At 40.7% G+C, this 25,518-nt stretch overlaps 2 protein-coding genes across 2 annotated transcripts; both read left to right on the forward strand.

Moving 5' to 3' along the window:
• Nucleotides 1-1,164: 1,164 nt before the first annotated feature.
• On the forward strand, nucleotides 1,165-8,657 carry tmem135 (transmembrane protein 135). Its single transcript, XM_068715897.1, has 15 exons — nucleotides 1,165-1,349; nucleotides 1,900-2,027; nucleotides 2,459-2,551; nucleotides 2,740-2,773; nucleotides 2,877-2,942; nucleotides 3,295-3,341; nucleotides 3,463-3,504; nucleotides 3,601-3,759; nucleotides 3,842-3,911; nucleotides 4,007-4,174; nucleotides 4,294-4,357; nucleotides 5,100-5,176; nucleotides 5,628-5,726; nucleotides 5,838-5,905; nucleotides 6,637-8,657. Exons 1-15 carry the CDS (start codon nucleotides 1,212-1,214, stop codon nucleotides 6,770-6,772), a joined length of 1,389 nt encoding a protein of 462 aa, XP_068571998.1. The 5' UTR covers nucleotides 1,165-1,211; the 3' UTR covers nucleotides 6,773-8,657.
• Nucleotides 8,658-10,995: 2,338 nt separating this feature from the next.
• On the forward strand, nucleotides 10,996-24,031 carry ltn1 (listerin E3 ubiquitin protein ligase 1). Its single transcript, XM_068715898.1, has 32 exons — nucleotides 10,996-11,128; nucleotides 11,227-11,433; nucleotides 11,622-11,720; nucleotides 11,821-12,051; nucleotides 12,142-12,194; nucleotides 12,298-12,478; nucleotides 13,160-13,333; nucleotides 13,448-13,638; nucleotides 14,486-14,633; nucleotides 14,728-14,985; nucleotides 15,142-15,447; nucleotides 15,577-15,792; nucleotides 15,884-15,925; nucleotides 16,034-16,223; nucleotides 16,440-16,679; nucleotides 16,757-16,910; nucleotides 17,055-17,205; nucleotides 17,373-17,583; nucleotides 17,716-17,860; nucleotides 18,025-18,138; nucleotides 18,254-18,381; nucleotides 18,576-18,711; nucleotides 18,835-18,979; nucleotides 19,241-19,454; nucleotides 19,741-19,978; nucleotides 20,702-20,779; nucleotides 21,157-21,343; nucleotides 21,500-21,665; nucleotides 21,753-21,973; nucleotides 22,100-22,294; nucleotides 22,714-22,881; nucleotides 23,260-24,031. The coding sequence occupies exons 1-32, from the start codon at nucleotides 11,087-11,089 to the stop codon at nucleotides 23,320-23,322; spliced, it is 5,292 nt and encodes a 1,763-aa protein (XP_068571999.1). The 5' UTR covers nucleotides 10,996-11,086; the 3' UTR covers nucleotides 23,323-24,031.
• The last annotated feature ends 1,487 nt before the right edge of the window (nucleotides 24,032-25,518 follow it).

Genomic DNA, 25,518 nt, shown 5'->3' on the forward strand with positions numbered 1-25,518 from the left:
GTTTATTGGGTAGTGGTTCTATAATTAGGAAGCAGCAAGTCTGAAAAAAAGTGTCCCGTTGTCTTGCATTGTTATTATTCTCTGCTATGTGCTCGTGTGTCACCAGGGTCACGTTCGGCACAGGAGTTGATAGTGTTTCCTTTTGTCTTGCAGCACCATTGTGCCCCCTGAAAGCCCATCGAAAGAACACATTGTTCCACATAATCACCCGTGCTTTTATTTATTGCCAGGCAGCCCAGCACTTTAATTTGGTGCCTGCTGTCTGATTTTGATCTTCTCCTGTATGTTTCATTAGAGTTATGATTTGCAATCTCAACTGATATGCCTTTCTCATTCGTATGTGGCTCTGTAATGTTTGTGCTGTTACATTATGTTACAGTCTAACAAGAGAGACAAAGTATGTACATTTTAGTGTGTCGTATCTCCACTGCCAAACACTGGCAAAATCATGCTAGTGTTTAGGCTACATTCACATACCTTCACTTGAACAGGACCTACACTTTTTTTTCTTTTCACAGCGATGGTTAACATCTCGTGTCAGATTAAGCCTAATCTGATTCCAGATTTAGTTGAAGATTTAGGGAGATTTACGTATTAATCTGCAGTGCTACCACGGCGAGCAGGTGGAGCATTGCACCTGTTTGTAGATTTGCAGCAAAGAACAAACCTCTTACATCTTTTCACACAGCTACCCATCTCCTTACTGATTCTGGTTTGAATGGACCTGCATGTTTTATAATCTTAAATTTTGAGAACTCAGAAAAGGAAAAGGATTAATCTAATTTCTATGTGAATGTTTAGCAATTGAATGTATTTAAGAATTTGTAATAATAAACGGTATGGCCTTTTTCCATTCATTCATCATTTAGTTAAACTATATGATATATATTAAAGATTAGGTGATTAAGTAAATGTATGTAATAGTAATATAATACATAAATATAATACATCTGATAATAAAGAATCAAGAAAATCTGAAGGGTTTTACTTCACTGATGTTTAATAAACCATTGATTCATATTGAAGCCATAGATTATAGGATGTGGCCTATTCGTAGATCAGTAGAATATAGTCCCGACAGCGCCGTGCACGTGCACAGCTCGTTTACGTGCCTGTGCTCCCGTCACAGTGAACGCGCACGACAGCGCGTTGCCCTCCTGAGTCCTGTCTGCTGTTGGTTGTCGTGCAGGACGGTCAGTAGTGGTACAGACATGGCCGCCCTCAGCAAAATACCGCACAGTTGCTACGAGATCGGTCATACCTGGGACCCGTCGTGTGTGCAGTCTGCTGTGGACGTAGCCAGGGGTGCTCTGGAGGTCTCTTTCAAAATATACGCCCCTCTCTACCTGGTAAATGTGGCCGTTTGCCCTGCGATATTTGAACTTGTGACAGTTTAGGTGAGACTCTGAAGCTAAAGTTAGCTAGCTTAACCAAGTTAGGCTAACTATCGTTACTTCTGAGGTAACGTCGTAAAGATTAGCTGACACGTCGCTAGTTTTCATTAGGGGACAAAGTTTGAATGTATTGCTCGTGATACATCTCAGTAAGAGGTAATAAAACATTGCATGCATTACTTTACCCTTGCCCTATAAAATAAAACTGCATGACACAATCACGAGTGAGTGGCTAATGACATGTAACGTTAGTCAACCGTAAACAGGATCTGATAAGTCAATGCTGTAAATTGGTTCAACCAGTTTTTGACGCACTGTAAGCATTCTCTAATACCGCACAGCCAACCACTATTATTATTATTATTATTATTATTATTATTATTATTTATAGCTCCAGCTGGAGAGTTTAATACAACTGCACAACAATCCTTAAGTTTTCTCAACTCTCATGAAATAATTCGGCAACCAAATGTGAACTCTTCTACTCTATGTGACGTTATTGCAGATAGCAGCAGTTCTGAGGAGAAGGAAGAAGGATTACTATTTTAAAAGGCTTCTCCCGGAGATCTTGTGGTCTACCTCTTTCCTTACTGCCAATGGAGGCCTCTACATTGTTTTCTTTTGCCTTCTCAGGTTAGTAACGTTAGTTCAACACATAGATACACACACTGTTAATGACCCAGCTCAGTTCAAGTCTAGATGTAAGAGTTTCAGTTGCTATATTATCAGTGTTTGGATCTTAATTCATAATTATCTCACGGTCTGCTGAGTTGCTTGAATGTGCCCTATTGCGTTTTTCTTGGAAAGATGAGATAAGATGAGCCTTTGTTGATCTCCAGAGAGGAAAGTCAGGCATTGCAGTTGATCAAAACAAGCAAAAATTGTATATACATGTTCAGTGTTACTCACCTAAACACCTAGTGCATATTCTTTAAGCTCAAAAGTGCTGAAGGTGTTTCAAAATGTCTACCCAAACATTGCTTCTTTAAATAAAATCTGTGCTGACTGTGCTTGAGTCCACTTTCTAGTTAAAAAAGAAATGACTGTTTATTTATTAACTTCAGGAAACTGTTGGGAGGGTTCTACACCTGGTCTGCTGGGTTTGGCTCTGCACTGCCTGCCTCCTATATTGCCATCCTCCTGGAGCGCAAGAGCAGGTGACATTCCAGTTTTTTTTTATTCTCACTTGATTTTTCTCGGTTCTCCTTCTCTCTGAAAGTCCTACAACACTGCACACACATGGCACTTATTTTGTGGGACCTAATTAGGTTGTTGGATGCATTTCAAGCATCAGGTTCTGTGTTTATTGATAATTTATCTGTATCTCCTTTCTTCCCCTTGTCAGGAGAGGGCTGCTGACAATATACATGACAAATCTTGTAAGAGCTACTTTGTTCATTTAAGCATTATTTGATATACTTAAAGAGATATGTATATGCTTTTTTTCCACACAATGTATATGTGACCTTGTCCTCTTGTCAGGCCACTGAGACTTTGTTCCGCATGGCAGTGACACGAGGCATCGTCAAACCCATCAGACACGGCGAGGTGAGATGACAAGGAGGTGTGGGTGAGCTGGGAGTGAAGGGAGGGAGCTCAATAATGGGGCTCGGGGGCCCAAATACAATAAAAATATTCAGCTGCTAAAGGTCCTGATGGTGTGTTTTCTGTTATTTTTCACATATTGCCAATCTCAAATCTCATGTGTCAGTAAAGAATATGAAGTAACTCAGCAAAAGTTGTCATATGTGTATAAATAAACTTGATAATAGTTTGTGTCCCTTGACGATTAAATCATTGTATCTTATGACTTTCATTACAGATGTGGCCAGATTGTACCATGGTGTTGAAATGAGTGCTTATTTTTCCACCGGATGCCCTTTTTTCTGTCTTCCATTAGGTGCTCTTGTTCTGCATAACAGCGTCGCTCTACATGTTCTTCTTCAGGTCAGAGCAGCACAGTGGACAGATTCCTAAAATCTGGAATGTTGGTCAAGTGGTCAAAAATGAAAAATGTATTCGAGTGAACATTAGAGTTTGACTTAAATTTTTGTGTTTTATGCTGCAGGAGTAAAGATGGTCTCAAAGGCTTTGCATTCTCTGCATTAAAGTAAGTCGTTCCTTCTCCCACCGATGCCCTCGGTTTACATCGACTGGTAGTGTTTTTGGTAAAGCTTACGTAGGTGGCGTGCTTTTTCTGTGACAGGTTCATCATTGGGAAAGAAGAGATTCCAACTCACTCGGTCGTGGCAGAACAGATCAGCTCGAGGCCCCTTGAGAGGATGGAGGTTTCCCAGGCCTCAGGAGAAAGGCCACCTAGGAGCAGAACTCTGGTAGCCCACACCAGGGAACTGCTACAGTCAATGTGAGAGGATACACTGCTTTACACTGACACAAAGATCTGTACAGAGTGCCTAATATTTACCTTTTAATATTATTATTTTCAGATGCAAAAAGGGTCCAAGACACAGATGTTGTAAACATTACGAAGACAATTGCATTTCCTACTGTGTGAAAGTAAGACAGTTTTGTTATGATGGATATTAAACACTCAAAATGTTTCTTCTTTCAATAATACATCAAATATTTTTTCATTTTCTCTCATCGTCCAGGGTTTTGTCCGGATGTTCAGTGTTGGCTACCTGATTCAGTGTTGTCTCAAAGTGCCTTCAGCGTTCAGGCACGTGTTTACCAAACCCTCCCGGCTCCCGGCCCTCTTCTACAACAAGGAGAACTTCCAGCTCGGGGCCTTTCTAGGATCGTTCGTCAGTATCTATAAGGTACATGCTGTTATTTCTAAAATAACGTCTTTTTGGTACTATGTTAACTATTTGCCATATTTTTCCCATCTAAGTATCTCTTGTCAATTTCTTTTTAACTATGTTTCTCTTTCACTCAGGGAACAAGCTGCTTGCTGCGCTGGCTGCGCAACATTGACGATGAACTCCATGCACTGATTGCTGGTGAGACGGTATTGTGTAAACTGTCGAACAAAGACAGTTAGAGCAATCCTCCGGATTGTCTCAGCTGATGTCGGGTCATGTGCCAGCTGATCTAACAGCTGACACATGACCAGCTGTCTAAGGACAACAACTCGCTCAGGGGAGGCGAGGGTTAACAAATTACGATTTGCTGTGCGCATACATTTTAGGACCGCTTGCTTCCGCTTTAAAACGATGCAAGCATAATGGTTGCTGAAAGTTCTGTCTGTCTGTTTCAGTCCCATCCCCACATGCGCTATACGAATTTGAGTGTGTGTGTGCTCAGCTAAGAGAGATCGTGTCCTGCCGAGTAGAGAGCAGAGACTTGTCTTCAGTGTTACGCAGATATTAAAAAAAAAATTAATGTTAAAATATATTAAGATTTGCATTGACGTTCTACATTGTAAAACACAGGTTGCAGCAACTTCAACAACTGAATTTAAAACCAATAAATAAAATAAGCCATGGGATTAAAAACAAAAACAACCAGAGGCCACCAAATGAAGGCTTTTACAGGCCACAATTGTTTACATATTTTTCCCCGCTGGCTGGCTACGCCAAACAATTGTGGGAATACTATTTGGTCAAGCATATAGCACAGGCCTTTGTCACATGGTTATATGATGTAAAGCATGTCACATTTTAGTTCAGACTTTGCTCTAGCTCTGTAGTAACGTTCATCCCTGTAATCTCTTTGTCGATTGTCTCTTTCTGTCTTTTCAAGGCTTCCTGGCTGGTATGTCGATGTTCTTCTACAAAAGCACGTCAATATCCATGTATCTCTTCTCTAAGCTGGTGGAGGTAAAAAGAATATCTCAGAAACACTTCAACAGTAAAATGAAAATGACTTTGTCAGAAAGATATACACACCAACATTAATCTCTCATCTTAAGGATAGCAAAACCATATTTACTGAATATCATTAAAGGTAGAAGACAGCTTTCAAATAATACATTGACGTGCATTATTGTGTTAAATATTAATGTAGGGCTTCACTGATGAATACCTAATTTTCTTCAAAATCCAGACACTATCCTGGTGTGTACAAGTATGTTTGCATGCATACAGACTAGAGCCGTAGAAATGTTGTAGACATGGTAGTAGTTCCTAAGTTAGCTTGTTGCCAGAACAACTATAACAGAAGATAGACTTGCATGTTAGTAACGCGCTACTATACATGTCTGCTTATCTGAAGTGCATCTGTGTTCACCAGTTCATCATTAACAGCACTTGTACAAATCTCTGTCTTTAGACCATGTACTTCAAAGGTATTGAGGCGGGACGGTTCCCTTACTTTCCTCATGCAGACACAGTCCTGTATGCCATCTCCACTGCCATCTGTTTCCAAGCTGTAAGTAGCACATATACAAACAAGCATACCTACTCACAAAAATATGCTTCATTCATACACATTTTTTTTGCTGAGTAAGGATATAATATGTGACTCGTTACTGTTACACAGGCTGTGATGGAAGTGCAAAACCTCAGGCCTTCGTACTGGAAGTTCCTGCTGCGTTTAACAAAGGGCAGGTATGAAACCTGGTGTGGACGCTGTCATTGTAAAGGGAGAATTCTCCACCTTTAACGTTGATTGCCAATCGGTGTCAGTGGTAAATGTTGTCCATTGAAGCAATAAATTCTTCAGTGCTTGCTATGCTGCTCACTGAGGTGTGCCGGCAGTGCCTACATGTCCCAGGATGCATTGTGCGCCAGCCAAAACATAGTGTAGCTGAGTTGCAAGTTAAGAAACCTGAATTATACAGTTGTTTTAAGGAGATGTGAAATAGATACTAGAGAGGCAATTATGACATATTCACCTTCCAAGCACTCGCTCTAAGCAGCTTGTAATACATCATTAAAACGACCTAGATCTTTTATTTGTTAATTATCTCAGTAGTGTGTTTTTATGCAAATAACCACTGAGGATGATTATAACAAAGTAAAAGGGTAACATTCAGTATTGTTTACGGTTTACACTAACTTTGGGATCGTCATCCGGCCCAAGACTAAAAACCATGATTCAGTCTGCACTGATGTGAGTTTTGTGATCACTTGCACCCCCATCGGCAACAAATGCTGGCGGGTTTCATACTAGATCCCTAACTCGCATAGAATGAGATAAGGTTAGAAATTAGCAATTTTTCCCTTGAACAATGTCATCAAATCCTGTCTTTTTAACGGTCAATGGTCCAACTATTTTTTACCATGTTACGTTTTTTTTCATAACATTACAGAGATCATTTTCCGTTTTCCACTCCTAGATTTGCTCTGATGAACCGACAGTTGCTAGATGTGTTTGGGACTCAAGCCTCCCGGGACTTTAAAGGCTTTGCTCCCAAACTGGACCCTCGTTACACCACGGTGCTTCCCCCAGGAGCCGACATCCAGCTCGGTTGAGCTGGGACCGGGCTGTGGGAGGGTCTTTCAGGGTTTCCCTCAACAGGGAATGGAAAGATTGTATGTTATTTCTGAGTAACCTACGGATTACTTCTGAAGGTGTTATTACAGCTCAGAAGATGTGGTGTTGTGAGATGGGATATTGCTTTGGAGGATGTTAACCCTAAACGGGGCATCATGAGTTTCACATGTGGTGCTACACAAGCACCTTTACTGACTGGGCTTTTAAGAAAACAGGTTGCTGGTAAAATGAATGAAATGCATATATTATTATATTAAGCCCTAATGAAAGACTCAGCAGAACAAGATATATGTATACTAATAATAAATATTATTTATACTTGGCAGGGTGACGTTACCTGTCCTGTCAGATGTGGATGGTAGTAGTACGGTAGATAAGTGTACTGTGATTTGGATGGTTGCTCTAACAACAGAGGGAAAGTCACTCTTCTTGTTCAATCAGGAACTGTGATACTGACTGAGTTAATAGAAGAAAGAATTTGGGCTCATTACTCCTCGATCATTTCTGAATACTGTTTCAACTTGTGTAAGTGATGATAAATGTAATTATGTAGCCTGATCAAATATTTTATTCTATTGTAAACAATGGGAAATGCATTTAGATTGTGATCCATGATGTGAAACACTGGGGTAGAAATTCACAATTTTTAATAAGTTACACAAATCAAGTTTTTGTCTTTTTTTTCTTCCTTTTTTTTTTAAAATGCAAGTGTGACCAAATCTCATGCTAGACTCTTTTTTTTTTTAACTACATTTGACAATAATGTTTGCAATCAAACAAGTCACTTTTATAGATGATGTGGTTGAGGAAGCAGCAAGAATGAGTGAACGTGGTGAATATGGATATTACTTTGGTGGAGAATATGGTGAAGCATAAACAAAATGGTTTGGTAATTTGTCAGTTTACAAGACTAATTTACTGTTAATTAAGTGATGAAAATACCAATAATTTCACCTTGAAGACACATAAATTTGGTGTAAACACAGCTAAATAAACATTTGTAAATCACACAGACTATTCATTACAAGAAAGCAGGTTATTGGGTGAAATCATGTTAAGGCGGGAAATCAGAATGTGTTTACAACACATGCTGCAAAGCACTTATCTGATTACTTTAAAACCTGCATTAACAGTTACATTTATATGTTTATTAAAAAGATCAAATAAGAAACATGTAGTCATATATTGGGCTGTATGGCTCTTGGAAAGGTTGATGGTGCCATTTTTCCAAATTGTGTGCATATGTCTTAATTTTTACTAATGGTCTGCTTTTAACTGCAAACCAAGTCATTTTAGTTTGGTACATGATTGTAATCAGATACTTGGTGTGTTTTCCACCTCTCGTTTACAGTAACATACATATTTGCCACCTATTTAATGCAGAAACTGTTTCAATAGCACGAGGGTTTGATCAGAAAATGTTCTAAGTTTAGAAACATGTTAATTCCCTAATGTACTACATGCGCCAAGATTTTGTAGCGTGATGATTTGCAATGGAAGGGAGACTAAATTCAGAGATCCATTGAACTACCACAACATATCTCGTCTACACAGGTTGTTAAAGAGTTATTGCCTCAGTCGACCTCATCGAGCCTTTACATTTCATTTTCTGGAGGTGTTTGGGTTAGAAAGGAATAATCTATACAGCTGAATATTTAATTATCTGGTTCACATGAGCTCATGAAATGTAAAAAGATCATGTTGGCTGTTCTAATTAAAACTCAATTCCACGTTGAACCCTATGGCTTAAAATCCACATTGATTGAAGCTTAGTTGACAGGAATTTGGGACCACATTGAAGTGTTTGCCTGAAGGCAATGAAGAATCTTATCTGTGAATAAAAAGCACACGGCTCAACCCACATTTGTTTTTGATTTTTCGTTGCTGAGAGAGGATATCTACCAAAAAAAGATGTTTTGATTTCATGTTTTCTGAAAAGTATGCATTACACCTTTTACTAAGTGATAAATGGTCCGAGTGGTTCTGCAGTTCATGGGAGCAGTGGGTACTTATGGTTTATGTAAAATTGCTGTGATCATTGCAAATTCTACTATTGCATTGCACACCATTCATCATTACCTAATTACAGATGTGAAATAATTTTATAATTAAACTGTAAAATTGTTGCATCTTTTTTGTGCACATCTCATATGCCTGGTAGTTTATTTGAACTGGCAGTTTGTTAACTTCTATTCCAGCTTTAGACACAGCTGACCTCCACAGCAGAAGTTATGATTGTACAGTGCACAATTCATGTTTAGACTAAAGTAGCGGTGTTTAAATATTAGTGACATGTTAACTAAATCTATGGTTACAGAGTTATATTACAAATCTCAGCAAATGTTTTTGATTGATGCAAAAAGAGTGTATATTAAAATATTTTTCAATCCAAGTGCATGAGTTGTTAGTTTTCTGTGCTGAGTTTGTTCTCATATCATTTTAATGTTTATTTGTTGTCAGGGATAGTGCTAGAAGATAACTTCATCCAAGTCTAAAATCTCACATTTCCAGAGCAGCACATGTTACTAACCTTTCGTGGGTTCCACATTATGATTCCTTGTGATTTTGGAAACCTAAGCCTTTCAGCTGACCACCCTCACAAAATTCCCCCTTGCCAATACAATATATTGACTTTGTACACGAGGTATCCATAATGAGTGGCCAGATTTCCATTAAGTGTTCTGTGTAAGGTCAGAAGAGGTAACATCACAATATTTCTATAGACTTCTAAATGTGCTAATATTTGAGGATTAGTGAGTGTAACAGCTTGAGTTTTCTGCCTCGTTGACATCTAAAGTTCCTTTGTTGAAAGGAACAGTGTGTGAGATTTAATGGCGTCTAGTGGTGAGGATGCAGTTTATAAACAACAATAAAATCCTCCGTTCTGCAGGTAGGAATATATCTTTAGGAATTTATTACTGCTAGGAGCTACTCTTATCAATATATAGAATTTTAAAAACAAATAATTCAGAACAGGTTTAAATCATTTAGAAATAGCTAAATATTGTTTCTCGAGCAGCAACAGTAATGTTTACAACAACAAACAGCAATAACAGCAAAGTCACTATAAAGTAATTTATATCTCACTGGAAACAAATCTAAAATGTCAATCAAATAAATAACATTCTTGAATGAAGTTGATATCACTTATGATTACAACAGCAAAAAAAAAAGACAAGGTAATTGTGTTAAAACACTGCATTTGCAGTTTTTCACAAACAAATACCACACCTTTGGATAATTCAAATTCAATTTAGACTATTTAAAGTACCAGGGAAAGGCTTGCAAAACCCAGGGAGTTGAGACTCAAGGTGCAGGGTGAGGGTGCTGGTGTTGTCTCCATTGAATACTCATGTGGTTCTGGTCCTGAAAGAGAGAGACAGGGAGAGAGGGAGAAAAAGACAGAAGAAAGGGTTAGACACACCTAGGCCTGGACAGGAAAAATCCCTTGGGAGATAAGGTGTGGTCTTTGTTCCCCCAACTTAAGTTATGGAACGTCATTAGTTGTGATCATAAATAGTGTTTTCATCACTAGTTTATAGCTTCTTATATCACTGCTCCTCCACCTACCAGCACCCAGCCATTATCACTGGTCCTCCTCACCCTGCAGCACTCCTGACATGCAGCATCACTGCAGTATGACCACATATAATGATGATATCTATTACATATTCAGGGTTATGTGTTTAGGGTTAGTATATAGTATTATTCCCCAGTTTGTCTAGTATGATTCATTTTTCAAAGTTGCTGGCCTATTGTCTCTCACAGGTCCTCGACCTTCCCTCTCCCATATCCATCAATCCCAAATCAGCTGAGCTGCAACATAATACAAACAGGTATTAGTCAACAGATTCACAAAGCCTAAAAATAACTTGTGGAAGCATTTAACATTGTTATGTGAGCAGTGCCACCAGACGGAGACAGCATGTAGTGCACTTATGTCATGGATGAGAAGTGATGTTAACTGAAATGAGGAAAATTGGATTAAAAGAAATATCAGCAAGAAATATTTTAGAGTACAGAACTAAAGGAAAAGGAGTAATTTAGCTGTTTGACTTCTTGAGAGACACTGGTTGCATAAACAGGATCTAGTACGCAGATGGCGCAGTAATGTTCTAGATCCAGAAGGAGGCAGTAATGCAACATAACGGCTGCCGGCTGCCGTAAAATCCCCACATGAAGAAGAAGAGCAAGGAAGTCCTCAGTTCCGTCATACTTATTCCGATCAGTGGCTCCACTCTGAGTCATTTAAAAGGATATAAACTGATTAGTTTTAAGATTAATGCGAATCCATGGGGGGTAAGAATAAACAGCGAACTAAAGGAAATGTTCGGGTAAGTACTGATACGTCTGGACGTCAACGTAGCTAACGTCCCAACTGTTTCATAACCACAACGTGTCTGCCTGGCTAACGTTTCTCTCCCGCTACTAGCCGTCCAGTAGCGGCCGAGCTGCTGCGGTGCTGACCCGGGAGGGTGGTGTCATCCCGGGGTTTGTGGGCTTCGACACGTCGGTCACCTCGGAGCTGAGTTATGTCCCCGCTGTCCACGGCGCGGAGGAGATAGACAACCTGGTGGACGCAGATTTCCGCCTGGTGCTCAGGAAACTCTCGAAGAGGGATGTTGTTACCAGACTGAAAGTAAGTTTAAACTTAAACTATATGGTCTTCCAAACACAGATAACACACACACATGTGATATAACACGGGTAGCTACAACCAACCACTTAAAATATCACGAAAAACAATGTTCCATTGGCTGTTGTTGACATCTCCCTGGGGTGTCTTTCGGTCCTGGTGTTGGTCTTGATGTTGGGTTCTCCTCTCAGGCGGTGCAGGACTTTGGGTCCATGTGTCAGGAGCGGGATGCTGATGAGGTGAAAGGGGTCCTGCCATACTGGCCAAGGATTTACTGCAAGATATCTGTGGTGAGCTGGTCATTCACCACACGACTTCATGTGCTCAAGTGTTTGACGCTTGTCTACGTAAACTTTTGTAATGTCTGTCTCCATCGATATGTCTCATCAGGACCACGATCGCCGGATCAGGGAGGCCACCCAGCAGGCCTTTGAGCAGCTGGTGCTGAAAGTGCGTCGCAGCTTGGCCCCCTTTCTGAAGAGCTTGATGGGCCACTGGATTCTGTCCCAGTGTGACACTTACACACCGGCAGCTTCCGCCGCATGCCAGGCCTTCCAGGCTGCTTTCTCTCCCACCAAACAGCCGGAGGCTCTCAGCTTCTGCAAGGAAGATATCCTCAATGTGAGTAGTACTGGTGGCCATAGTGTGGACAAGGGAGTTTGTTATCAACTGAACTAAAAACAGTAAATAGTTTTTATTCTTATATTGCAGGTACTTCAAGATACTTTGTTGAAGGAAACGGCAGACACACTGAGTGATCCACAGTAAGTTAAAGTCTCTGTGTCCATTCCGCTCACTCTGTAGGCACAACAATATTACATTCTGTCAGATCCTTTTGCTGAGGAACTGGTTCCCCTTGTTCTCTAGAAGTGTGACGGAGGAGGAGAGAGAAGGCAAATATGTGCGCATGCTGACCAGTTCTCTGTTGGGGGTGAAGCGGCTGCTCTCCCTGCTGCTCCAGAGTGACAGGACAGCCCTGGAGGAAAGACTAGCACATCTTCTAAACTCTGGGAAGTTCTGGAAGTACAGCAAACACAAGACACCACAGGTACTGGCATTCAGTAGGACCCATGAACTAGTTCATTTGGTATATGTTTTCATTTTGATGAAAGGTTGTAGTTTGCAAAGATTGTAAGGGATAATATGTGATATCCCCAAAATACCTTATATTAACCTTAATCTTTGTGAGCTGGTCTCTCTGGATGCATTTAATGGAGTTTTAAATGACTTGGAGGCAGACACATCTGGCTGTGGATGTTTCAGTTGATTGCTCCCTCATGTTGTTTTTGATATTTTATGATATTTGTTTTCATTTTAAATTATGCACTTTGCTTTTGTTCCTGCACCTTTGTTAATTATGATAATGCGTGTCTTGGCCAGGATGCTCTTGAAAAAAAGATTTTTACTCTCCATGAGACTCTCTCATTTTACTTTTTGGTAATTTGTTCGATGGTTAGGTATTCAGCTTTCAATCTTTGTATTCAGATATTTTTATTTAATTTTTTTTTAAAAACCCCTCTGGATTACAAACACACTAAAACTTTTGGAAAATGTTTCTTATTCATCAACAAATAAAAAACACAAACAATACTACAGAATAACATAATTTAAAAAAAAAAGCAGAGAACGGATAAATGTTAAATAACATTTTGTCCTGCCAAATGCCAACTAATATGCATGCAATAATGTGTTTTGAATTCGTAATTACTACTACTATGTTTCTCTACAGGTGCGAGGGGCATTTTTCTCGACTCTGTGTGCTCTGTGTGAGTTTACTCCAGGACTGGTCCAGGCTGAAGCAGCCCGACTCTGCCCCGCTATTCTCCTCAGCATTGACGACACAGACCCCGTAGTGCTGCCTCCTGTGTGGGAGGCTGTTCTTCACGTCGTCTCTATGATCCCGGTAAGTTCGTGTTGAAAGGAATGACTTCACATGTACAGTCATGCTACTGCCATTGTATTGTCAGGTGTTCTGACATGTTGTATCTAATCTCTGATTTTCCTGCTCCTATTACAGGATTGCTGGACACATGTGAACGCCAAGAAGGGCTTCTTACCTAAACTTTGGGCTCTACTGAGAGAGGGGGGCAAAGGCATGGCTAAAGCCCTACACCATAATCTAATGCCCCTCCTCAGCAAACTGCCCCAGCAGGTCACCAATCCCACCGTGGACTTCTACACCACCTTCTTCTCTTCAGTCATACAAGGGTAATTTGTTTTTGTGTGTGTGTTGGTACACTGTAAAGTATTCACCCTCTTGGTGTTTTTCCTACTTTGTTGCATTATAACCTGGAATTTAAATGGAGTTCTATTGTGCGTGCATATGTATTCACCCCCCTCTGTTATAAAGCTCCTAAATAAGATCTTGTGTGTGTGTACACACACACACACACACACACACACACACACACACACACACACACACACACACACACACACACACACACAGCAATTATTTAACTAATTATGTGACTTTCAAAGGCAATTGGTAGCACCATATCTTATTTAGGGGCTTTTTTAGCAAAAGGGGTGAACACATATTCACGCACCACTTTTTAGGTTTTAAAATCTTTTTTAATTTTACGTTTAACATTCCATGCAATCAATTCAAATGCCTGGTTATAATGCAACGAAATGGATAAAAAAAACAAGGGGGGTTGATACTTTTCCAAGGCGCTATATGCTATTATTTATCAAATTTCTAGGAAACAATATTGTAAAAATATGCTCATTTTGTGTGGTCACTTTAGAAAATCCTGTTGGCCAAATCTGATTCTATGCAACTTTTTAACTATAGTCAAAGGAAATTGTAATTTGAAATCTTACTTTACAGATTAAAACACCTTTCCCTGTTATAACGCATAACAGTGGAACACAGTTCATTCCACTGAGCAGTAATTTAAATTCTTTGGGATGTGATTTTGCATATATTTGTCATATCTTCAGATCTATTGTGAAACAAAAAAAATCCATCTGTTCTTGTTATAAATTACAAATCATTCTTCTCGTATCACGCTCATCTCCATAACCTTAAGTGTCTCTGTGTTTGTCTCAGGCTGTCTAGTGAGCGTGCTGCGACAAGTCCTTCGGAAAGTGCCGTTGTAGTGACTTCTGTTGTTGAGTGCTTGAGGTACTGCATACTGCAAAATACAGAAGAAGAGGAGGAACAGAAGAAAATACGAACCATGCTTATTTCACAGCAGGTGGGATCACGGAGTTACACATATTTTCCCGTACATGTCAGATCTACTTAAGTCCCTATCGGTTTCACATTGTTTTGTTGTGTCTTGTTTGTAGCTCCTGCATCTTCTAGAAAAGGCTCTTGGAAACCCCTACCTTCAGAATGGCCCTCTCTTCCTGTTGGTCACTGAAATGCTTGTTTCCTGGGAGAAAAAGGCCGGCCTCCATAGTGAAGACGAAGCTAATGACAGCAGGGAGGTCTTTCAAGTGCTTCTGGCAGACTTCTGGGAGGGGCTGGGCCTTCTGTTTATGCGTTATGCCGACAATGACGATGCAGATCCACAGGCTTTGGAGGGAGTAGCCACCTTGCTGCAGGTGAGTTTGGTATGGGGAATCTCTGGTTTAGACATACAAGGATACAGCAGCTCAATATGGCTGTCGGAGCCATTTGTGTTTTTTGAAAGTGACCGAAGTGAAACCGAAAACACAATGCCTTAATAAAGCTACTCTCCCTTTCTCTTGTGTCTCCAGGTAATGCGCTACCCTGCGAGGGTAAAAAGAAAGCATGTCCAGAAGAAGAAATCTGTCAAGATCTGTTTCTCTAAGCCAGAGAACAACGAAAAAACTGGAGTTGAGGGTCAAGGCGTTGAGAAGCCTGGTGAGTCGGAGCTGGTCAATGAGAAGGCGTTTGGGTCCCTACAGACCCAGCATTTCGAGGACGTAGTGTGTCAGCTGGCCCAGCTGTGCCTGGCGCATGTGAATGAGAAGAACTCGGAGAGACATCTTGTCTTCCTCTCCCTTCTCCTGCAGTCTTTCCACACACCCAGGGTCTTCAGTGTAAGTTATATTAGACAATTACAGATACAAGTGTAATTCAGTGTCAGTCGTTTTGAGCCATGTATCGGTCTTTGTAATAGCTGAATCTGTGAAAAAAATACTTTTCCCCCTATACCGTTCTTGCATTAGACGTTGGTTGAATTGGAAGACAAACTAGCAGACGGCGAGCAGAGGGATGAGGGGATCATGAAGAATCCAGCAATGCAGTTCCTGCTGGAGCGGGCGGTGGTGTGGCTGGCCGAGAAGGGCCACAGAGACACTGAGCACTTGGTGGAGATGGTCTTCAGCTCACTCTACTGCTGCAGCCAGCAGGAGACCACCCGCATCCTCAACCATACCAGCACGGTAACCTTAGATGCCGATGCCAGAAGTTCTGACCTGATGTTGCTGTTGTTTCTTTGCTGACATAAGTGCTCTCTTCCCTTATGGTTTGTAGATGGATTTACAGTGGGGAATTATCCTGCAAATTATTCAGAGGGTATGTTTCTTCCCTTCACAGATCAAAGTGTGTTATCTACCTTTACATCATGTGTAGATATAGGTAGTTACTAGTTATAAACATCTGTGTTACTATCTGTCCTGTCAGGCGTGTTCAGATCCTGAGACGCTCACCAGCTGTCATGATTGGCTGAAAGGTTCAGTTCTTGGCGAGCAACTCCTGGGATTGACTGAGGAGCTGTGCAAGGTGGGAGGCAGCTCTCCCAGTTCTACCTCTTCTACCAGCAACCACAGTTGGACACTTATCAGCTTGGTCCTCTCTCAGCACCACAACAATGGTACACACACACACACACACACACACACACACACACACACACACACACACACACACACACACACACACACACCATCACCACACATGCACTAGCAAGTTTTTTGTTTTTTCAGTGTAAAAGTACCTTTTTGCTTGACTCTTGATGCACATCATTTGTAGATTTTTACTATTTGTCACCAGACAATTATCTTTTTTTTATCTGTATTTACTTGTACAGGGCCTGTGATAGGGGAGGTGTACTTGGAGAAGATCTTAGAGAGGCTCCACGCCACTCTCTCCGAGACCAAGAGTCTGTCAGATGCAGGCGACATGGAGCCACTCATCTGCTTCATCTGTGATGTGGCTTCCACGTTCTTCTCTTCTGTGCAAGACTGTCTTCTGCTTCTCTCTGCTGAGGAACTCTTGCTCACCGTCTTCCAGCTCACCGCCCAAGATCAAACACACACACACCTGTCTGGTAGGTACTTGCACAGCACACAAACACATATTCTTTTCAGGCAAGCTGACTGACAAAGTTCTTTTTTTTTTTCAAAGACTCACTTTTAGATAAGCTGAGGAAAGTGTGTGTGGCTGGAGTCCAGTCATTGGTTCAACACTCTGAATATGAGGTCAAGGAAGGTGGTTTCCTGAACAGCGCAGCCCTTTGGGTGACAAAGCAACTACTCACCATTTCTCTGGATATTAAAAGGTAACAAAATACCTTCTGTGGGTTTGTCAGTAATCTCTTCCCTTAAATTTGTGTCTGTATATTGTGTCTGAATCCATGCAACCATATCTTAAGAATCTGTCCCAAGGCCGTGGTTCAAGCTTCCTCTTCTCTGTTTCGTTTTAGTTTGCAGGTTCTAATAGTGGCTGTACAGAGCCTAGTGGAGACAATCATTTCTGTCTGCGATGAAGATTCCCCCCTCCTCGTCCTGTTCTTTACACAACTGACGCCGAGCCAGACCGAATGGACAAGAATAAGACGGGCCTTACCCCCTCAGGTGAGCCAGCCAATCCATCATCCTTACATAAGGAAAATCAACTTCTAATTCAGACACTACTATACATTTGTTATACAGAACTTGCTGTGGAAGGATTCTGCTTTAATTAGATTCTCCTCATTCATTCATGCATGCGTTCTTCCATTTTTTTTCCCCGTCCTCTGCAGTGGATCAAAACCCCTTTACTGTCCGGCCGTCACCGAGGAGTTTGTGAAAACACCTCCATGGAAATCTGGAAGTTTAGGGTGTCAGCCAGGCCACCAGCCCACCTCTGTGCCTGTGCCCTGTTGGGGAGGGTGGCCCAGACTGTCGCATTCACACCTTGTGACAAAGAGGAGGCAGAATGTGCTTCACGCTTGCCAAACCTTAAGTACACAGGTACACAAACACTCACAGGAAATGAACTAAATGTCTGTGTAACTTTGGTGTTTTTTTTCAGTGTTTTTTTCTCTCCCAGTCAATCTATGATGCTGTTTAATATGTTTGTATGTGCGTGCTTTTCTTTGGCAGTTTCAGAACTGTTGTATGCACTGCAGTGGTGTAAGGAGGTAGAGGACATCCCTGCCTATCACAGCCTGCTGACTGACTCGGGGCTCTTAGGAGGACTCCAGAGCCAGGTTCCAATGAAAGATCTGCTGGGGACACTCTACTCAAGGTACTCAAACACATGTAATCATTTTTGCATAAACAGATATTTCATGGAGCCCCTTCAAAAGAAAAAAAACGTTTTGAAGAAATGTAATGCATTACATAGCTTCTGAAGATTTATAGTTCCAATTATTAGTATCCACTGAATATATGTGTATTGTTGCCCTGTAGGTCGGTGGAGGATGGCGGTCTCTGGTCTCTGACTCTAGAGAACTATATCCACACCAATAACTTGGCAGCAACACACAGTGCAACTGTGAGGATGCTTTATGGCAGTGCAGACAGGTTTGATCATTTATTTATTAATGTCATTTTAAATGCTTTTAATTTCACACTCAAATCTTTTTACATGGCCCCTCTCACCACCGTTGCGAATTAAAAATTGTCTGCGTTTGGTCAGTTTGTTCCCGGTGTCTCAGGGCAAACTGAGCACGCTCCAGGTGCTCTGCCCCACCATGACCAAAGAGGACCAAGAGACTCTTGTGGCTCTGGCAACTGCTGGAATAATCAACTGGCAAGAAAATGACAGTGAGATTACACACATAAACACACACACACACACACAAGTGCATACATGCACATTTTGGACTTGAACCAAACCAATAATGTTGGTGTGTGTGTGTGTGTGTGTGTGTGTGTGTGTGTGTGTGTGTGTGTGTGTGTGTGTGTGTGTGTGTGTGTGTGTGTGTGTGTGTGTGTGTGTGTGTGTGTGTGTGTCACAGATGTGTACGGGTGTCTTGCGGTGCTGCTGTGCTGTCTAAAAGCCAACACACACGTAGAGGAAGAGGTTGTGCAGGCTATCCTGGCCACTGTGATGGAGTGGAGGAGCAGCAAGGAGGATTGGTTCCTCTTTAGCAGGTAATATAGTCACACAAATCACACTTTTTTTTGTTTTTATATTTATTTTATCTCTTGAAACACTGTCCAAGTTCCGATACTTTCTTCTGATCTATCTACATCTGTCACATCTTGGTATTTCAGTGATCTGTCTAAAGCAACTGCAGAACAGTTGAACCTTGCTGCGGAGATGATGCGCTTCCTGTCCTGGCTGGTGACTAACTGTCCCAGAGTTCTCGGGGGCAGCCAGTGGGATTTCTTGCTCTGCTCTATGTTGGCGTGGTTGGAGGTGAGACATCGATCGTGCATATTGTGTTGTTTTGGGGACTTTGAGGTCAGAGGCCATTGTCGGCCACAGAGTGGAGCCACAGTGTGGATACTTCCTCTCAGGGGTTGAACTCTTCACCTCACGTATTTGAATTGTTAGAGTGCTCACCATGCTACTCTGCTGACCCTAAATAAAGGAATATCTTATTTTTGTTTCTTAGTCACGGTACGCATCTGCTGTCCCTCTCGATCTTCGACTTAATTTTCTTGCTTCCAATTTCAGACTGCCAGCGAGAATGTGAGCAGCTTATGGAACCCTTGGGTGCAGTTGTTTGTGTGTGAGAACGCTGCAGTGATAGTGAAGCTGAACCAGTTCTTCACATCGTCTTCTCCCGATGTACTGGAGAAACTGCCGTCCGAACTGACTCGTGAATGGACGGAGTTCTTTATGGAAGGAATCTTCAACCTGCTGTTTCCTTTACCGGTCAACATCACAGGTGTGTGTGTGTGTGTGTGTGTGTGTGTGTGTGTGTGTGTGTGTGTGTGTGTGTGTGTGTGGATTTAGTTTGAGGAGGTTAACTTATGAAACGATCTCTGAGAAGCAAGCTTACTTACAGGAAAAGTAAGGCACCAAATGTGCCAAATACTTGCTTTTCATTTAGCCTATCACTAGTAAATAATGAACGTTTATGCATGTCTATCTCTAATCTTTTAAAATGTATATAACCACTTTATGTAACAGTCCTGAATTCACAACTCATAGTCCTTCTTGTCTGAATGCAGATGCCTTCACTGAACCGGATGACCCTGTTTTCCCATTGGCGGTACTGCAGTCAGTCGGCATGGCTTTGACATATGTGCGTGTGGAGCAGCTGACACAGAACTCCCTTCCACCACGGTTCATAGCGGACCAGAAGACAAACCTGCCAGAGCCCCTCCAGACGCTCCTCAACACTTTCTGTCCGCTGCTGCTGTTTAAGGCCAGGCCTCTGCAGATCACTGTCCACTACTTGTTAGAAAAGTAAGGATTTTATTATAAGAGTGTGTATCAGTGGGGAAATGTGGGTCAATTCTCCTTAAATTAACAGAGAAAAACATTTCTGCTAAAAAGTGACTTAGTACTTGTCTCTGTTATGGTTTCAGTTCTAAAAAGGTCTAAAAATGTATTGTATCATTTCCCAAAAAAAACCTCTCCCGCATGCACCTGTATTAACAGGGCGGTCTAGCAGCAAGGTTACAGCACCATAAATTACATTTATAGAACAACTATAACACAATCATATTTTTCAATTTTTTTTTTAAAGATGTTAGCATCATATGATATGACTACGGACGTTCTAAGCTTCATTTGAAACCTCAATAGAAGTTTTGAACGCAAAAAAATAAACCCATTTGATATAGTTCCATGTATAATGTATGCTCTTTTTCCATGAAAAAGAGACAGTAAACTGGTTTGTAGTTGAGGATTTAAAATTCACTCGTGCTCATTAAAGGGGCTCAGCGGGCTTCAACATGCTGCTCCATCAGAAATATCTTTAAATGTACAAGAGGGCACAGATTCTAGAGAGAAGTAAGTTAGTTCAAATTTCCTTAATATCGGTGAATGGAAAAAACAATCATCAACAATCCCTTCAATCGTTGATATTCCATACAATTGTCAATCTGCACAAGCCTAGAATGATCCCCTCATGCTTACCACAATATATAAAAGAAACATTAACATGGTTGCTTATTGTCAATTCAGGGTCATGCCTCAGCTGCCCGAGTGTGACGGAGAAGGAGACAACAACAAGTCTGATGATGATAGTGATGAGCCATGTCTGTAAGTAAACTGAGGAAATCATAATACTGTGTGTTTCATATATATGTGTGTGTGTGTGTGTGTGTGTGTGTGTGTGTGTGTGTATATATATATATATATATATATATATATATATATATATATATATATATATATATATATATACACATGTATATATATGTATATGTATGTATGTATATATATATATATATATGTATATGTATGTATATATATATATATACATACATATACATATATATATATATATATATATATATATATATATATATATATATATGTATGTATATGTATGTATATATATATATATATATATGTATGGATTTAAAGGAAGTTATTTTTTCAAAGTTCTTACAGTTCCATTTCATTTCTGTGTTAAGTTCTCCTCCCGCGTCTCTGATGGCCATCCTGTCGACCTGTGAGGAACTGTGTGATAGTATACTGGCAGGAGTTCAAGTAGGAGAGTTCGCAGTGGTCCAGCCTCTCGGTGTGGAGTACTCCTGCATCCTGGGCTACTTACTGGCCTGGAAGCTGCTCCTCACCTTTTTCAAAGCCTCACCCTCCCATGTGAGTCATGATGATTCCTCAGATTATTTAGTCCATTGTGTTGGCTTTTTTTTTTTTTTTTGAGTGTATGAGATTATGTACAAGCAAACATATTTATAAGACTGTGTGCTTTGAAATATTGTCACAGTATTGACTGCTCTTCTGATTTATTTCTAGCTGCGAGCCCATTATGCCCAGTATCTTAGGAGAAGCGGCTCCCTTAACAAGCTCCTCCTTCACCTCTTCAAACTGATGCCTGAGAACCCCATCTATCCCGGCCAGGGGCCAGACACAAAGGAGACCAAAACCTTCTTTACAGAGAGCCAGTCTCTGGCTGTTCACAGTAAATGGAACACACGCGCATACAAAACGTCCATTCTTAGCTGTGAAATGTAAACAAGCTTTTCACCTCTGCATTTCTTGCCCGCAGACAGCGAGAGTGTTGAGTGGGAGCTCCCTCACCTGGCTTGCAGTGTCTACTATAGCACAGTGCAGGATCTGCCTGCAATGGTGCGGCTTTGGTGGAACAGCCAGGAGAAGAGAGTGAGCGCAGCTGTGGAGAAGTTCACCATTAAATACGTCAGCCCTGTTCTCTCAGCCCAGGAAATCTCATCCGTCCACTCGAGCACTCAATTGTTTGACAGCATGACTGTAAGTTAACAAATACATTGCTCTGAGTGTATCTGCAACATTTACTAGTTTAGGTTACTTACTGTAAGACTGAACTCCCCCCAACGGCAAAAGGCAAACTGTGTGTATTTATCTTAACTCCTGCAGGTGAAGGCCCGCTCAGCAACGCGGGAGGTGATCGCTACCTATTCTGTGGACGACATCTTCATTGAGTTGGTGATTCAGCTCCCACAAAACTACCCTCTAGGCTCCATCACTGTAGAGAGTGGGAGACGCGTGGGAGTTGCTGTACAGCAGTGGAGGAACTGGATGCTGCAGCTGAGCACCTACCTCACACATCAGGTAGAAACACAAACACACAATGGATATACAAGTTGTAAGTAGTGTCTTTTGTTCAACCTGAAGCTAGATTATATTCCTACCAGTGAAGTTCTCTTGAGCAAAACAGGTCAAGGAATAAGGATTGATGTCTCCTTAAAGGTCTTATTGCACTTACAGCTACAAGCATAGTTGTTCTCTTCGAGATATCCTGACACAGAGAGCAGAGGAGATGTTGCTGCATGATAATAAATTACACCAAAATGTTAAAGTAAAAAAAAGTACTGCTGTCTTTAATACTTTATCCCTGGGGGCCATTCAATACTGGGTTTCACCACCCAACCTGAATAAGGAGGCTTTAAAGATTCTTTCCTTTTAGGGATCAGCTAATAAAAAGAGGATGAAACAAGAGAGAAAATGTAAATGTGGGTTTGTTTGTTCAGAATGGCAGCATAATGGAGGGCCTGGCTCTGTGGAAGAACAACGTGGATAAGCGTTTCGAGGGAATAGAGGATTGTATGATCTGCTTCTCTGTTATCCACGGCTCCAACTACTCCCTACCCAAGAAGGGTTGCCGCACCTGCAAAAAGAAGTTCCACTCGGCGTGTTTGGTGAGATATGTGTATATATGTATTAGATCATATGGTGGTGGGGTGTGAAGATCTTCTGGGGCTTCTCTGCAGATGTTAAAAATAACTATTTACATAGATTTTACATAGATAGATTGTGCCACAACACTTCTGTATATAAGTGTTGTGGCACAATTATGTTTCTTCAGGATTTTTTCTTTACACCGGGACCTAATTAAAAACGTAATTCATAAATCCACAGCCCCACTACCAGCTGTGTCATATGCTTTTCTGTCTTACTTCTCACATATACAATACAATGCACGACGACATATAGTTTAATGTGAACATACTTTGCTTTCTGACATCGTTTTGTTGTCGTTGTTTACTCTGATATATTTCTCTCTCATCTTTCTACAGTACAAGTGGTTCACATCCAGCAACAAGTCCACCTGTCCACTGTGCAGAGAAACGTTCTTCTAACGCAGTCGGTTGACCGGAGCTTAAATGTTGACGGTGTTTGTGATTTCATAAAGAAGGTTAATAATATCTAGCTCATTAGATCACAATATGGGTTGAAATTCCTTCTCACAGGTTCTGGTTCTCTGAGTGAAATGGCTGGCATTATCTTGTTTCATGTGCTCAGTGGAAGTCTGAACTTAAGTAGAGTAAAAACTAGTGATAATTATATTTCAGCGACTTTAATGTTGAATTCCAGTAGTTAAGGTTGTTAAGCTGTCAACAGTTTGTTTATATCAGTGCTGTATATGCATCAGTAGATCCCTGCTAGTGTTTTTCAGGATGAGTTTTTATCTTTTTGTAGACTTACGTAGAGACATATTGGTGTGTAGAAGAGGCCGAATCACAGTTGGAAAAACCAAAAGCTGGCTTAAATTGTATATAAGCACCTGTCAAAATGAGTAATTTTACAAATATAAAATGCATATAAAACTGCAATTCCCAGAAAAGGTTTCAAAAATATTTCCTAATATTTAGGAGTGTAAAGAGTCTTATTCGCGACATGCCTTATACCATTATCACTTGGTGAGATCACCGAATGAAAAGCGGGAAAGGGAACTTCTTTACGGAGGGTTTTAATTTCAAAATGCCGATGCTTCCCCTGTGCCTGTATACAGCTGTAAATGATGCTGGAAGATAAATAAAATACCTCTGGATGGATACTATTAACTGATGCAATTTGTCTTTGATGCAGCACTTAATACAGGGGTGAAACAAAACATGCATAGAGAAAAAGTGCAAGCCACGTTCCACACAGAAACTGATATTGATATATATATATAAAAAAAAAAAAAAAAAAAGTTTAAATATATGCTGGAACATGTAAGGCTTACACTGCGTACTAATATTTTTTAGTTCTGATCTGAATGTGATGGATTACAGCGAGTGGTGTTAAAGCTTTATAGAAGTGTGTATTACCTTTAATAGATATTATGACTCATTACATACATACTGTCGGCAGTCCTACAGGATGCTACAGCTTCCAGACTGAGAACAGAACAAAGTACAGTGCTTAGATTTTCCCTATGAGTTGTGTAATACAGAACAATGCATATGCAGGGGGATATGAATGTGGCACAAAGACTGCTTATGCATATTTTTACTTTATGCATACACATACCTTTACTCTTGAATCCACAGAGTTTTATAAATCTGGCCCCAGGTGTATTGTTATGCTCATGAGGCATTAAATATCTTTGCCAAAGCTAGCCTCTTGTATAAGTTAATGATCATTATGTATGATAATACAGTTTCCAGGGCTTGATTCTCTAAGTATCAAGTTTAATGATCACAAAGAAACATGAAGTGTATACACAGCTTAAAGGAAAAACCTTTTGGGACTATGTTAAATATTTGATTCCAACTGTGACCAGCTCTCGCTCTTAGCTCTAAACGACTGAATGGAGGAATATAGGTCAACAAATGTGACATTTATGATATTCTTTCACTTTATCTTACATAACTTTTTTGAAAGTCAACTGTAATGAAGCCCAAGTGCTTCCATGAACTGTTATGTTAACCGGAGCTTCCAATTACAGTTATATTTTCATATAACCGTTACTGTAAATTAACCTGTGCTAGTTTCCAGGAAAAGACCGTAATTAGCCTCAGCCTGTGACTGCTGGCACCAGTCTGCTACGCTCATTTATCTTGGGTCCACCACCTCCTCACGTTGAATAATTTATCTGTTTAATGGAGGCTTGCTCTCATCACAGTTGTTCCTATGGAATTAATTATGACAGATTAAAGCATGATCAATGAATTAATCCCTATCATTTGGTCTGCCGTCTATGTGTGTGTGCAGCATGTGTGCATTTGTAATTCATTATTGCGATCAAAATATATCAATATATACAGCCAGCATCCATCATCATCTGCCCTTGACCTTTTTAATGGCCATTGATCTGTTTGCTAGGCATACATATTTATACTGAAATCCCTGTATCTGACAAGTTTTGACACACACACACACACACACACACACACACACACACACACACACACACACAGACACACACACACACACACACACTCTCTCTCTCTCTCTCTCTCTCGGACAGCCTCAAATCTTACTGCTCATTATCTGCTTGATTAAGCAGTGCTGCAAATGTTATGCACTACAATACGGTGCTGTGTGCAGCCTATTATTTTCAGGTCAAT

This window comes from Cebidichthys violaceus, unplaced genomic scaffold (genome assembly GCF_023349555.1).
Source record: "Cebidichthys violaceus isolate CVI_PGR_0920_01 unplaced genomic scaffold, fCebVio1.0.p SCAF_20, whole genome shotgun sequence".
NCBI classification, from domain to species: Eukaryota; Metazoa; Chordata; class Actinopteri; order Perciformes; family Stichaeidae; genus Cebidichthys; species Cebidichthys violaceus.